We start from the raw sequence: 13,110 nt of genomic DNA, 5'->3' as shown, positions 1-13,110 counted from the left end.
CTCCACCACCACCCTTCATGATTAATTCTGCAAATGTAAAGAGGAATCTAACATGTCTGTCTTGTAGAACAATCTCCATATGGGTTGTGATGGTCATTCTTGGTGACTAAGAGCACCTTCCCCTTTCTCTCTTACTGTCACTAGTCTGGATTTTCTGGATGGAAACTTGGCAACTTTGTTCTGCCCTCTCCTTGTTCTTGCATTTGTAGCTTTCTTAAATGGAGCCCTTCTACTGTTTTTCCCAGAGGTCTACATTCTAGTATGTAGGCAGAGCTCTTCTGTAAAGAAACATGCCAATAAACTTAACAAGAAAAAAAACTTCTTGCTCCTGTTTCTATTTTTATCACCTTGCTGAAACTGAAGCTCCTGAGCTAATTTTAATCTCTTGTTGTCCACTGCCCACTTTTAACTCTTCTATTACTTCCCCTTGGCATAACCTTAGCCAGCCAGGGAAAGAGTAGAATGAAGCAGAAATCTCAGTCACTGCTTGCAACAGTGAGGAAGTAAAGCTATGCTGCTTTAATATTTTTAATTCTTGTAAGGGAAAAGTTGTGACAGCAAACATTAACATAATTCTCATCATGAGCTATATTGGATAGTTTTAGACATTGACCTTGTTTGCATGTAAGCTAAGCCAAACCATGGTTTACCATGAATGAGGAAATGTGTTCCTGGGGTGAAAATTGTGTCTGCTGAAAGCCATCTCCCAAACACCCCGTCCTACTACTGCCAGCTACCCAGAACTATGCCAAGGCTTGGCATTTCATCTGAGCCCATTTTTTGAGGTTTGCTGCTTCTTGGCTTGCTGTTCATGGCTTGAGCAGAAACCAACCACAACCACAGGTTCATACAATGCTAAACCCTGACTTGTTCCTATGTAGCACAGCAGGACCAGGGAAGGAGCACAGTGTTTGCATTCTTCATCCCAGGAACCCACACATTTGCATATTTGTGCTAAGCCAGAAGGAACAGATATTTAGTTCCTCCATTCTGTAGTTTGTATATGTTGTTTAACAGAAATGGAGTCAAGTCTTTGCTGTACAATGTAGGACTGATTGTTTTAATGTAATAGCTGGCTCCAAAACCTGACCCCCTATACAGGCCTCTAGCCATATAGATGACTCATGAGAGCGTTAGATTCAAGGCTGCTCATGTCTGGAGTATCCCTCCAAAATTAAACGTGGATAAAAATACTGAGCACTTCTGCTTCTCTGAACATCGGCAATGCTGAAACCATGCATTCATGGTAGTGGGTTGTGTATGAGGTCAATGTGATTTTCAAAAAGCCTTGAGCTCTAGAAAGCAAACAGTTAATTGGTAGTATTTAAGATTAAAATTCTTCTATAGTGGGAGAGGCTTAGAACATTTCTCAAGGAGCTGCGGCTGTTCTTTATCCTCTGGGCATTCAGTGCTGGTGCTCACCTCCAATGCCAGGAATAATTGGATGATCTAGGCCAGCATATAATGTCACCTCTTCTGTGACCATGTACCCTGTATGCACAGGCCTTCTGGTATTATTGTCAGTAGGATTGTTGCAATGTCCCATCTTTATGCCTTTGACAAAGTGGATCGAGAACTGTTTTTCTTCCCAGTGCAGATTGCTGTACACTTGTTCTGCCTGTGCAGCTAGTTTCTTGTCAAAACATCCACCCATGGCTTTATGGTACATGAATGCCACAATATGGATATGTGCTATGGTTGTTGCAATATGGTTTGGGCTCCTCTAAATTTCTTTGCCTCTTTCATGGTCTATGGTTTCTTCTCAGAAATGCTCTTTGTCTTCCAAAAGAGGATTGCAACTGATTTACTTCATAGCTGCGCTGTGATGGCACAGCCTTTTCTGCCGTTGCAGGTTTCAGTGTAGCCAGCTGCTTCAGTATCTTCAAGCGTACTTCACTGATCAAACTCAATTGCCACTTGAAAAGCATGACTTGTTCAAAACCGCATCTTGTAACACCAGACCTCTCAGGGCTCCAGTGAAGTAGAAGCTGACAAATCAAAACAACCCAGGAGGAACTGAAAATGTCATAGCAGAGCCCGCTATTAATTTCTGTGTTGGGAACACCAAGAATGCCTGCGAATTATAAAATTGTCATGGCAACAAGTCTTCACTCATTGATGTTAAACCATTGGCAGCTTCCCTCCACTATACCTTCAGGAAACTTCTGCTATGATACAGGGGAATGGCTGTTGCCATTGTAGTATAGTTAGAAAATGCTGCTGGACTTGGAGTGGCTATTTTGCTTTGGACCACTGCTCTCACTTAAACCATAGTTCTGTAGCAATTGGGTTGATCTGATCACTATCTTCTATCTACATTCTTTCAAAAGCATATTGATGGACCCTCATTGGAAAACCACCTATTTGCTCCCTGATGACTTGAATTGGCATCAGTGGGTGGGACCCCAGGGAAGGGTTTCTGGTCCAGCAGAGGCATCTTTTAACAGAAGAGAGGAGTTTTGCTGATTCAAAGCCCCCCCCCCCAAAAAAAACCAGGGTGGAAGTGCAGAGGTAATTGGCTAAAAGGGCTCCCTCCAGCTGTTTCCTTTTATTAGATCAAAAGCTATTTTGGACCAGCTGATTCAATGAAAAGTTCATATTAATGATTTCATTTCTAGTAACTGGTCTATAATGAATTCCTTTCTCCTAGGCATAGAACAATTTGAATTTTCTATAGCCTTCCCCATCATTGTCACTTGAGTATCCTTAAATATCAGCTAGAATCTTTTGGAAATGGGAGATGGAAGGCTAGACAAAATAGGTTAGCTTTTTTCTCAGGAGTCTGCCTGTTTGGGGGAATGCAATGTCCTGTATAGGACATAGTGTAGTAGATAATGATATCCTGCATGTCAACTGAAATTTTATTTTTTCTGGGTTCTAACAAGGCTTGAGATGCATCGCAACTGGGCATGTCCTCTGTCAATTCTGCACACATGCAAAGCTGCTATGGTTCAAAAAGGCAAAAGCAGGAGCTAATAATGCATTGACAGAGGGGTAAATTCTTGGATTGACCATGTATACGGAATCACCAATGCCACTAGCCCCAAAGTAGTTTGGAATAAAATTTATAAAAAAAACTTCTGAGTGCTATGCATCTTTTAACACAAATATAAGAAAGGCTAGGAAGTTATGGAAGCCATTCAAGGGAAGTAACAGGCCTACTCTATTGCCTTGGTCAGAACACATGGAGAACTGTGTTCAGTTCTGGGCACCACAAGTTAAGGATATTGACACGCTGGAATGTGCTCAGAGAAGGGCAACCAAGATGATCAAGGGTCTGGAAATGATCAAGGCCTTATGAGGAATGGTTGAGGGAGTTGAGTATGTTTAGCCTGGGAAAGAGGAGACAGGAGATATGATAGCTGTCTTCAAATATCCAATGGGTTGTCACATGGAGGATGCAGCAAGCTTGTTTTCTCTTGCTCCAGATGCTAGGACTCAAGCCAGTGGATTCAAGTTACAAGAAAGGAGATTCTGGCTAAATTCCCATGAGAGGTGGCGGCCGCCTCTTTGGAGATTTTTAAGCAGAGGTTGAATGGCCATCTGTCTTGCTTTAGTTGAGATTCCTGCATTGCAGGGGGTTGGACTAGAGGACCCTTAGGTATCTAAGGGTGATCTGCTCTATAGTTCTATGATTCTAAATGGCAGTAGGGAGATGCATGCCTATGGTTTTTGAACTTGTAACTATGAAATCTTACTTGGGAAACTTGAGGGGTGAAAGCTTCCCAAGTTTGCTTTGACCGAATGGGTGGCTATTTCTCACAAAGCGTAGCATCCTGCATAATCTTATCTTGTAATAAAGTTGTTGAGTCTGATAGTATCTTTGAAATGCTGTGGCAACTGGCCCATGTTACTCCTGAGCTGCTGCTAACTCTCTCCGATTGGTCTTAGTGGCAACAGGTTTTCTCAGATTTGTGGCAAACTTGACATCATTTGAAACCTACATCTCATGTACTGGGCTGTTGCTTTTACGTGTTTCTCTAGAGTTCTGGAACATGTGGCCAGTGGTCTATCTGGGACTTCAAACATAGCAACTTTCTGGCAAATCCTCAGTGTGCTACTGAGCATCTGATTTGGTGGGAAGTCTATTGATGAAGTGTGTTTTCCTCTCTCTCAAGACCTCTTTAAATTAGGACATCTTTTTTGATACCTTTAATAAATTGTGGATTAAAAATCAATCTGCATCCAGCACTTTTAAAGAACCACACAATTTCTACCGGGACTGGGCGCTTAGGGCTGCACCCTCAAGGCAGTGATTTCGATCTACGCTGAGACTGACTTCATGAGGGGAGCACTTGTTTTCTGCAGTTCAAAACTGTCTATATGTATATGACGTTCAGATGTATTGTAACTCCTCTCGTGTGTACTTTCATTAAAAAATACAGTAATCTTTTAACTGCATATATTGATGGGCTGTACTATATTGGCCACACATTTTCTCAAACTAAGACTGTTTTTATACTCATGTTTGCCAGAGGCACAGTTCTCCTGAAACTAGGCCAGACAGAAATTCCAGTAGCAAAGATTTAAGTGTATGGGGTTCGAACTTGCAAAGAGAATCCTATTCCTACCATACACAAAGCATTAATTTATTCTTTGTGCAGAACAGACTGAACATCTCTCTGTTGGTATGTTCCAAACTGCATTACAGCTCCATAGTGTCATGCTGGAAGGCCTTCTGCTTGAAGAAAATGGCCTCAATCCACTGTTTTTACTGCAGTTGGTTTTGAGGGACCCCCACCCTTTTGCCTGAGATTTGATTATTAAGCTAGGGATCATGGGCACCAACTATAGCGGGCGGAAGGGGCTTCAGCCTTCTCAGGGTTTCTGGGCAGGGAATATTGAGGGGGCTGACATCCCTCCCCGGCCCAAGGTGAGTGGTGGTCCACTGAGTGGGGGCAGGAAGCGTGGAGGGTGATTTTCACCCTCTGCTCTCCCCACTGCCAGTGGAGCGGGAAAGATCATGTGATACCAGGACCCCTCAACAATTTTCCACCCAGGGCAGCTGCCCCTATGGGCCTCTCCCCACACTATACCACTGCCACTGTTATAGAGAATGTAGAGCCATTTGGCTTTCCCTCCTTGCAAAGCAAAACGGCTCCTTCTGCCTTTTTAGTAGGCCCCAAAGACCCATGATGAACTGCACTGAACTGCACAGCATTCGTGGCGTGAGAGAGAGAAGGTATTATGCAATTGAAGTGGCTTCTCTTTCAGGATGTGACAGGAATCGATCAGAACTCATGACAGTGGTTCATCGCACCAAGTCCAAAAGGTTGCCCCTGCCTGTATTGTTTCTCAGTTTATATAGGGGGCTGAGTGATAGCTTCCCTGGAGGTCCTGTGTGTGGTATAATATGCAAAAGCTGTGCTTGCTTCCAGCTGCTAAATGTGATTGGGGCATGTGTATCCTCAAAAAGGGATATGAAAGAGGAGAGCCCAATATGTGGAGTCTACTGTATATGGAGGAAAACTGATACAAAAGATGGAGTCAGGTATGTGTAGCAGACGAAGGATAGAAATAAATTACAGGAAACTAGTAGGCTGCATTCGGGCCTGTTGAGATAAATTTATAATTGTGACTCAGGTAACAACAGACTGTGCCCCTTAGACCCCATTGATTCATTGGGGTGAAATTAATAACACAGATTTAATGGGTATGCCATTATATGCCAAACAGGTCAGCTTCAAAAGGAACCTCCGTGACTCTAAGCCTTGGTCCCTCCTGGATTCATAGAGGTTGAAGGTGAAGTAAGAAAACCTCAGGCTATTTCCCTTCAATATGCTGTCACAACTTGGATCACAATACATCAGTGCCCTAATGAACTGCATCAATCAATACTAAAAGTTCGTTTCTCCTCCCTGCTTCCCGGCTTGCAAAATCACTTTGGGGTGGCAATTCTTTACCTTGTTTATTAACACTCCCGTTTCTCTAGTGGGTTCCATGTAGAAATTTGGCTAACCTATAAGCTGATGCTCTTTAGCATCTCCATATTTTACACTATGCTCCCTACTACTGGGGCTGTGTGTATACTGTGATTCCATCAGACCCTGGGGGAAAGTGCAGAATTCAGTTTTGTAAAGCTATCAAGGCTTGGTTTCCAGACCTTTGATAATCTTGGTCACCCTCCTCTTAACACGTTCCAACTTGTCAAAATCCTTCTTAAATTGTGGTACCCAGTACTGTTTTGGGGGGACAGGAGGCGGGCAGGTGTGGAGGACTCCCTGGTCTTGAATGGGGTAACTGTGCCCCTGAAGGACCAGGTGCGCAGCCTGGGAGCCATTTTGGAGTCACAGCTGTCCACGGAGGCACAGGTTAATTCTGTGTCCAGGGCGGCTGTCTACCAGCTCAATCTGGTACACAGGCTGAGACCCTACCTGCCCGCAAACTGTCTCGCCAGAGTGGTGCATGCTCTGGTTATCTCCCGCTTGGACTACTGCAATGCGCTCTACGTGGGGCTACCTTTGAAGGTGACCTGGAAACTACAATTAATCCAGAATGCGGCAGCTAGACTAGTGACTGGGAGTGGCCGCCGGGACCACATAACACCGGTCCTGAGAGATCTACACTGGCTCCCAGTACGTTTCCTAAACAGCCTTGTTCCTGTATACCTGAAGGAGCGTCTCCACCCCCACCATTCAGCCCAGACACTGAGATCCAGCACCGAGGGCCTTCTGGTGGTTCCCTCATTGCGAGAAGTGAGGTTACAGGGAACCAGACAGAGGGCCTTCTCGGTAGTGACACCCGCCCTGTGGAAAGCCCTTCCAGCAGATGTCAAGGCAATAAGCAACTATTTTACTTTTAGAAGACAACTGAAGACGGCCCTGTTTAGGGAAGTTTTTAATGTTTGATGCTGCACTGTTTTTAATATTCGGTTGGAAGCTGCCCAGAGTGGCTGGGGAAACCCAGCCAGATGGGCAGGGTATTATTATTATTATTATTATTATTATTATTATTATTATTATTATTATTATTATTATGCAGTACTCTAGGTGTAATCTGACCAAGGCAGAACAGAGCAGACTACTGCTTCCCTTGATTGGGACACTACTGTTGATGCAGCCTAGAGTAGCATAAGTTTTTTTGCTGATACATCACACTGTTGACTCATGTTAAGCTTGTGGTCTATTAAGATCCTTTCCCCTTGTACTACTGGCAAACCATAAAGAAGGCTGATCGCCAAAGGATTGATGCTTTTGAATTATGGTGCTGGAGGAGACTCTTGAGAGTCCCATGGACTGCAAGAAGATCAAACCTATCCATTCTTAAGAAAATCAGCCCTGAGTGCTCACTGGAAGGACAGATCCTGAAGTTGAGGCTCCAATACTTTGGCCACCTCATGAGAAGAGAAGACTCCCTGGAAAAGACCCCGATGTTGGGAAAGATTGAGGGCACAAGGAGAAGGGGACGACAGAGGACGAGATGGTTGGACAGTGTTCTCGAAGCTACAAACATGAGTTTGACCAAACTGTGGGAGGCAGTGGAAGACAGGAGTGCCTGGCAAAGTGTGCTCTGGTCCATGGGGTCATGAAGAGTCGGAGACAATTAAAGGACTAAACAACAACATCCTTGATTTGTCCAAGTCATTTATAAAGACGTTGAACAGCAATGGGCACAGGACAGAACCCTGTGACATCCCACATGTCACTTTTTCCCAAGAAGACAAGGAACCATTAGTGAGCACTCTGGGTTCGGTGAGTCAATGAGCTACAAATCCATCTAACAGTTACCATGTCTAGCCCACATTTTACCAGCTTCTCCACAAGAATATCATGGGGGACTTTGTCAAAAGCAGGGGTCAGAAACTTTTTCAGCAGAACTTGTGGGGGCGGCGGACTATATTATGGGGAAAAAATAATGAACGAATCCCTATGCCCCGCAAATAACCCAGAGATGTATTTTAAATAAAAGGACACATTCTACTCATGTAAAAACATGCTGATTCCCGGACCGTACACGGGCTGGATTTAGAAGGTGATTGGGCTGCATCCAGCCCCCGGGCCTTAGTTTGGGGACTCCTGGTCAGAAGCCTTCCTGAAATCAAGATACACTATCTCCACAGTATTTCCCTGATCCCTCAAGCTTGTAACTCCATAAAAAAGAAGAAATAAGATATGGCTGGCATGACTTGTTTTTGAGAAACCCATGCTGGGTCTTAGTAATCACAGCATCCTTTTCTAAGTGCTTACAGATCTATTCTAGGTAGGACCTTTTCTGGTATCAATGTCAAACTGACCAATCGGTAGTTACCTGGATGCATGGGGATTTGAACTCTGCTTCTCAAACAAAAGTTAGATGAGAAGCGGTGTGGTGATATGGTCTCAGCTTTAAAGGTTTTAAAAATAAAATCCCCACGGTTCATCAACGTCCTTTTTTTACATGTACATAGAAACCTCTGGCTGTTCTAAGGCATAACCAATGGGTTTAAACGCGACCCTTTGCTTAAGAGCAGAAGAGGCTGTGCTAAACCAAGGTCCACCTCGCCCTGACATGCTTTGCAACTAGACGTCTACGGGGTGGGCAGTGGGCTCTTCCCCAGAGCGCGATTTTTACCTCCTGCACAGAACTGCTGTTTTTTTAAAGCCGTGCAAGAGCGAGGCAGGGCGAGCGAAATGGCGCAGAAAATAAGAAGACATGGGAGGAGGGGGAGGAGGAGGACGGGTGTTAGATTTATCGAAAGTGGGAGGGGGACCGAGCAAGCAAGCAAGCTGCGGAGCTCGAGGGTTTGAATTGCCTCTCTCTCCCCCCCACCATTTTTCTCTCCCTTTTGGCACAAGAAGCAAATCAGATTCAAGGCAAAGGAAGGTGGGGGTAACTTTTCCAGCGCAGGAGGATGCAGTTGAAAGTGGGTGTAACGCGCCTGCTTCCCTCCCTCCCTCCCAGAGCGATCGTGAACCAGCTTTAAAAGGTGGCAGCAGGGAAGAGGCTTTGATGGAGTAGGCGGATTCCATGGCTAAAAAGCTCCCTCGCCTTCAGTAACCGCGCTGGGTTGCTTTCGTTTTCTTCCCTGCATGAAGATTTCCCCCTCCCACACACACACACACACACACACACACACACACACAAACACTTTACACAGTTCTCTTGGCAACACTGGCTAAGGCTGTCTGCACTTCTAAAGCAAAAGTGGTGCCGCCCCGCCCCCCCTTTCCCTGCCAGCCCCCTTCCTATGGGGAGGGGGACATATGTCCCCCCTTATTTAAACACGTCCGGATCGGGAGCCCTCTCAGATAGCTTATAAGCTAACGTGGGTAAAAGGGAATTTAAATTCTGCCCAAATTGTGGGCGGGAAGGAGACTTGGCAGGCGAGATAAATCCATGGCATCCCGCGGGCGGAGCAAGATGCCTCCTGCCTCCAGTAGCTGCTCCCCGAAGGAAGTGTCCGTTGCCACCCGATCTGTTTCCAATCAAATCCGGGAAAGAAAAGAAAAGAAACCCCAAGGTGCTCCTTGGCTGAAAAGGAAGCGCTGCACCAAACCGCCCCCACCCCGTGGCGCTGATCTTCTCCCCGTTTTGCACGCCTCCCATTATCGCTTTCTTTTAAACAGAAACTAAAGGGCGCCGCCCCCTCCCTAGGTAGCTCGAAGTGGGGTGCGGAGTAGCCCGGAGAGACTTATCGTGGCTAGACTTTACATACTCTCTTATCTCCGGGTGCCTTGCAATGTTACCCGTGTCTTTAAAGACAAGTGTCAAGATGCTTTTTTTTTAAAAAAAAAATCCTCCATATTCATTTTCCCGCACGAAGCCCAAGTTGAGACATTGCCACCCCAACCCCATCTAACAGGCGTTACCGAGCCTGATATAATGAACTCGCAAATATCAATACTGTATATACAAACTCGAAAAGTAATAAAGTAAGTGGGCACCCAACGCCGCCTCTGCAGGCTACTCCACCTGGCTGTTCAAGAAGAGCCCCCCCCACCCGACCTCATCGGTTGTTTCACCGATTTGGGTATTTCCTATCGTAAATATACATCGCGCCCCCTCGCCCCCCAAAAGCTGCACAAATAGCAGCGCCCCTTTGCCCTTCCATACCACTTCATACTCAAGAGGAAGGCGCCTCCGTCGGGAGTGCCTGCGTGGGTGGGGGGAGGGCTTGCAACCCCCTCTAGCCCAAACTGGAAGGTGCTGCCGCCCTACAACCGAGGATCCCTGGGCGGCCAAATCCTGCCCTCTCTGTGCCCCGCAACCCCTTGAGTCACGGCCCCTCCAGATCGGGCGGGGACCCCCCCTGGAATGAGCTCTACAGCTTCGTTGCTGCTGCAGCCGACCACGTGAGGGCGTCCAGTGTGTTAGTTGCAACAAATTAACCCTGGGCTAGTCACCCCCCTGAGGGTCGCCGGCGCCCCACGACCGGCTAGCGGCGCGCGGCGCCCTCTTCTCTACCGGGTCCGCACGTTGGCCGTGCCGTGCGGATCCCTCGGGGGCCCCCAGAGCCCTCCATACAGGGCGCCCCCATCCTCTGCCTTCCCCCAGCATAGGGTGCGCCCTTAAAATCGTCTCCAGGGAACCTTTCCCAGCCCCGGGAGGCTGCGGCACCCGGTCAGCTCCGTCTGGCACCGTCGGGAGCAGCCGCTGGCGCCGGCAGCCCGCCCCTAGGCCACCGGACGCGGGCGGGAGAGCTCGCCGAAGGGGCCACAAAAAGCACAACTTGGAGCCGGGCTCCTCGCTGCCTGTTGTTGTTCTCAACGTGGTCCGCTCCTCGCGCATATAAAGAGCTGCGGCGGAGCCCGCCCAGGCAGACTGCTTTCTCTCGGGTGGAGCAGAGGCGAGCTGTGCTCGGCTACCGCGTTTGCTGCCGCTGCCGCCGCCGCCGCTGCCGCCGCCGCTGCTGTTTCCCGAACGCGCAAGCGAGTACTACCGAGCCTGGTCTTTTTCTCTTGCGAAGAGCGCCGTCCCGTTTTATCCGGCATGTCTGTTGAGCTGGAAGAGGCTGACCTGCCCCTGGCCGAGGCGGAAGAAGCGCCCCTGGCTCCAGAGAAGAAAGGCGCCGCCAAGAAAGCCAAAGGCGGCGGCGGGTCGGTGTTGTCGCCATCCAAGAAGAAGAAGAACAACAAGAAGAAGAACCAGCCGGGCAAGTACAGCCAGCTGGTGGTGGAGGCGATTCGCAAGCTGGGCGAGCGCAACGGCTCGTCACTGGCCAAGATCTACAACGAAGCCAAGAAAGTGGCGTGGTTCGACCAGCAGAACGGGCGCACCTATCTCAAGTACTCCATCAAGGCGCTGGTGCAGAACGACACCTTGCTGCAGGTGAAGGGCACGGGCGCCAACGGCTCCTTCAAGCTCAACAGGAAGAAGCTGGAGGGCGGAGAAGGGGGCGCCGGAGGAGGCGGCGGGGGCGCCTCGCACGCCAAGTCGCACAAGAAGGCGGTGGCCGTGCCCGCGTCGCGCAAGGTCGAGAAGAAGCCCGTGGTCAAGAGCAAAAAGCTGGAGAAGAAGTCGCACAAGAAAGGCGCCGGCGGGGGCGCCGCCAAGAAGGACAAGGTGAAAGCCAAGAAAGCCGCCAAGAAGACGGTCGCCTCGCCCAGCGCCAAGAAGGTGAAGAAGACTGCCAAGCCCAAGGCGCTCAAGAGCAGGAAATGAGGCGGAGATGGAGAGGGCAGGGGGGCCCTGGGCGGCTGCCCTGCCCTGGACTTGTGGAGCCTCAAGACATTGTGACTTATTGCTCTCAGCACAGCCATGTTACCCGGTTTCGTTTCTGTAGCTTTTTCTTTTTTGGAGGGCGAGGGGTGGGCGTGGGTTGGAGGCGCACATTTTCTTCATAACCGCCGGTTCCTTGGAGGGGAGTGGAATACGTTATTCGCCCCAGCCCTTTATTTTATTTTATTTTAATAAAGGGGATGACTGTTGAGGGCTTGTGCGGGGTTGTTGTTGTTTTTAATTATTTGGAATATTTTAATGCTTCCTGCCCCCTCCCCCTAAAAATATGGAGGATAGGCGGCTCCGCTTCTTTGCTTGCCCCTGGTTCTCCATGCTCGCGGGGGCGTTTTGGCTGCCTTCCGAAAGTTTGCCCGACCGTGGTGGCCGCCCCTCGGACGCCGCTGTGGCGCCATGGCAACGGCCCAGTTGGCTTTGCAAGGGCGTCTGGGCTTTTCCGATTAAAAAGGCGCTTCTCGGGATGCAGGGAGGGAGGCGAGAAAAGGGAAGCGGTTGGGACCAAGTGGGGTTGTGGCGGGGTGCTTTTTTGTATTTTTGCCTTTGAGAGGTCTGCACAGCCATTACCGGGCGAGATGCGTAGATGCTCAGTTCTAGGGAAGGTGGGGATCGGAAGGGATCTCCCTCCTCTCCTGGAAGATCATCATACTGCCTTCAAAAGGTGTCTTGCCTTCGGTAGCCTTTCCCCTCCGCACTTGTGTTTTTTGTTCAATAAATCGTTTAAAATGCTTTTTTTTCACTCGCTGCTTCCTCCGTGTGTTTTAAGTGTGCAAGAGGCAAATGAAAATGGGTGGGAGGGTGGGAAATGGGGCGTTAGAATTGACACGCGCTGAAGGAGGAAAAAGGTGGCCCTAGTGGGATTAACCGGAGATAATGGGGTGCGGCTATAGGGTGGAGGAGGCTGGGTACCAGACGCGGAGGTGTAGCTTACTTGTGCGTTGGAGGGGGGGGTTCTGCCGGTATGGAGTTTTCTGGAAGTGGGCGTGTCAATCATTTCAAACGAGCTTTCTGATCTGAGCCCCATTTTCTGCAAAGGCCGGCAGGCATTGCATTGCCCTGTTATTAAAAAAAACTGCCCGTGGTCACTTTTTTCACCCATATCGTAGTAGGTATTGCAAGTTGGAGGCCGGCAACAAAAATCCGAGCCGGACCTGAAGTTCCAGGAAGACGGCGGCAATCATTTGGTTTGGCGGTTCCCCTCCTCCAAAACCGCGCACAGGCACCTTGCTAAAAAGAAGCCTCTAGGGGGCGAGCCTAGCCTTTGCGTACATGGGGGATTACGTCATCGGGCGCCAGTGCGCACGAGTGGGGAAACGTCCGCTGGTTGGCTGGCCGGGGAGGTTACGTCAAGCCATTCTGCTGTACCGGTAGCGTCACTCCTTTCGCAGATAGGTTGAAAGGAGGTGCTCAACTGAGTCGTGAATTTATCGTCTCTCCGGAGCTGCTACCGCTGCTTTC

The 13,110-nt window shown here is 48.7% G+C and overlaps 1 protein-coding gene across 1 annotated transcript; it reads left to right on the top strand.

Moving 5' to 3' along the window:
* Positions 1-10,748: 10,748 nt before the first annotated feature.
* On the top strand, positions 10,749-12,391 carry H1-10 (H1.10 linker histone). Its single transcript, XM_035106435.3, has one exon. The coding sequence runs from the start codon at positions 10,909-10,911 to the stop codon at positions 11,578-11,580; it is 672 nt and encodes a 223-aa protein (XP_034962326.1). The 5' UTR covers positions 10,749-10,908; the 3' UTR covers positions 11,581-12,391.
* The last annotated feature ends 719 nt before the right edge of the window (positions 12,392-13,110 follow it).

The sequence above is a fragment of the Zootoca vivipara genome, chromosome 2 (assembly GCF_965207765.1).
Source record: "Zootoca vivipara chromosome 2, rZooViv2.hap1.1, whole genome shotgun sequence".
NCBI classification, from domain to species: domain Eukaryota; kingdom Metazoa; phylum Chordata; class Lepidosauria; order Squamata; family Lacertidae; genus Zootoca; species Zootoca vivipara.
Note: the sequence above shows the minus strand (reverse complement) of the source record. Positions and strands in the feature narration are given on the sequence as shown.

Bases quoted from the DNA above. Each gene is read 5' to 3' on its own strand.
- H1-10 (XM_035106435.3), top strand. From the start codon at position 10,909: ATGTCTGTTGAGCTGGAAGAGGCTGACCTGCCCCTGGCCGAGGCGGAA.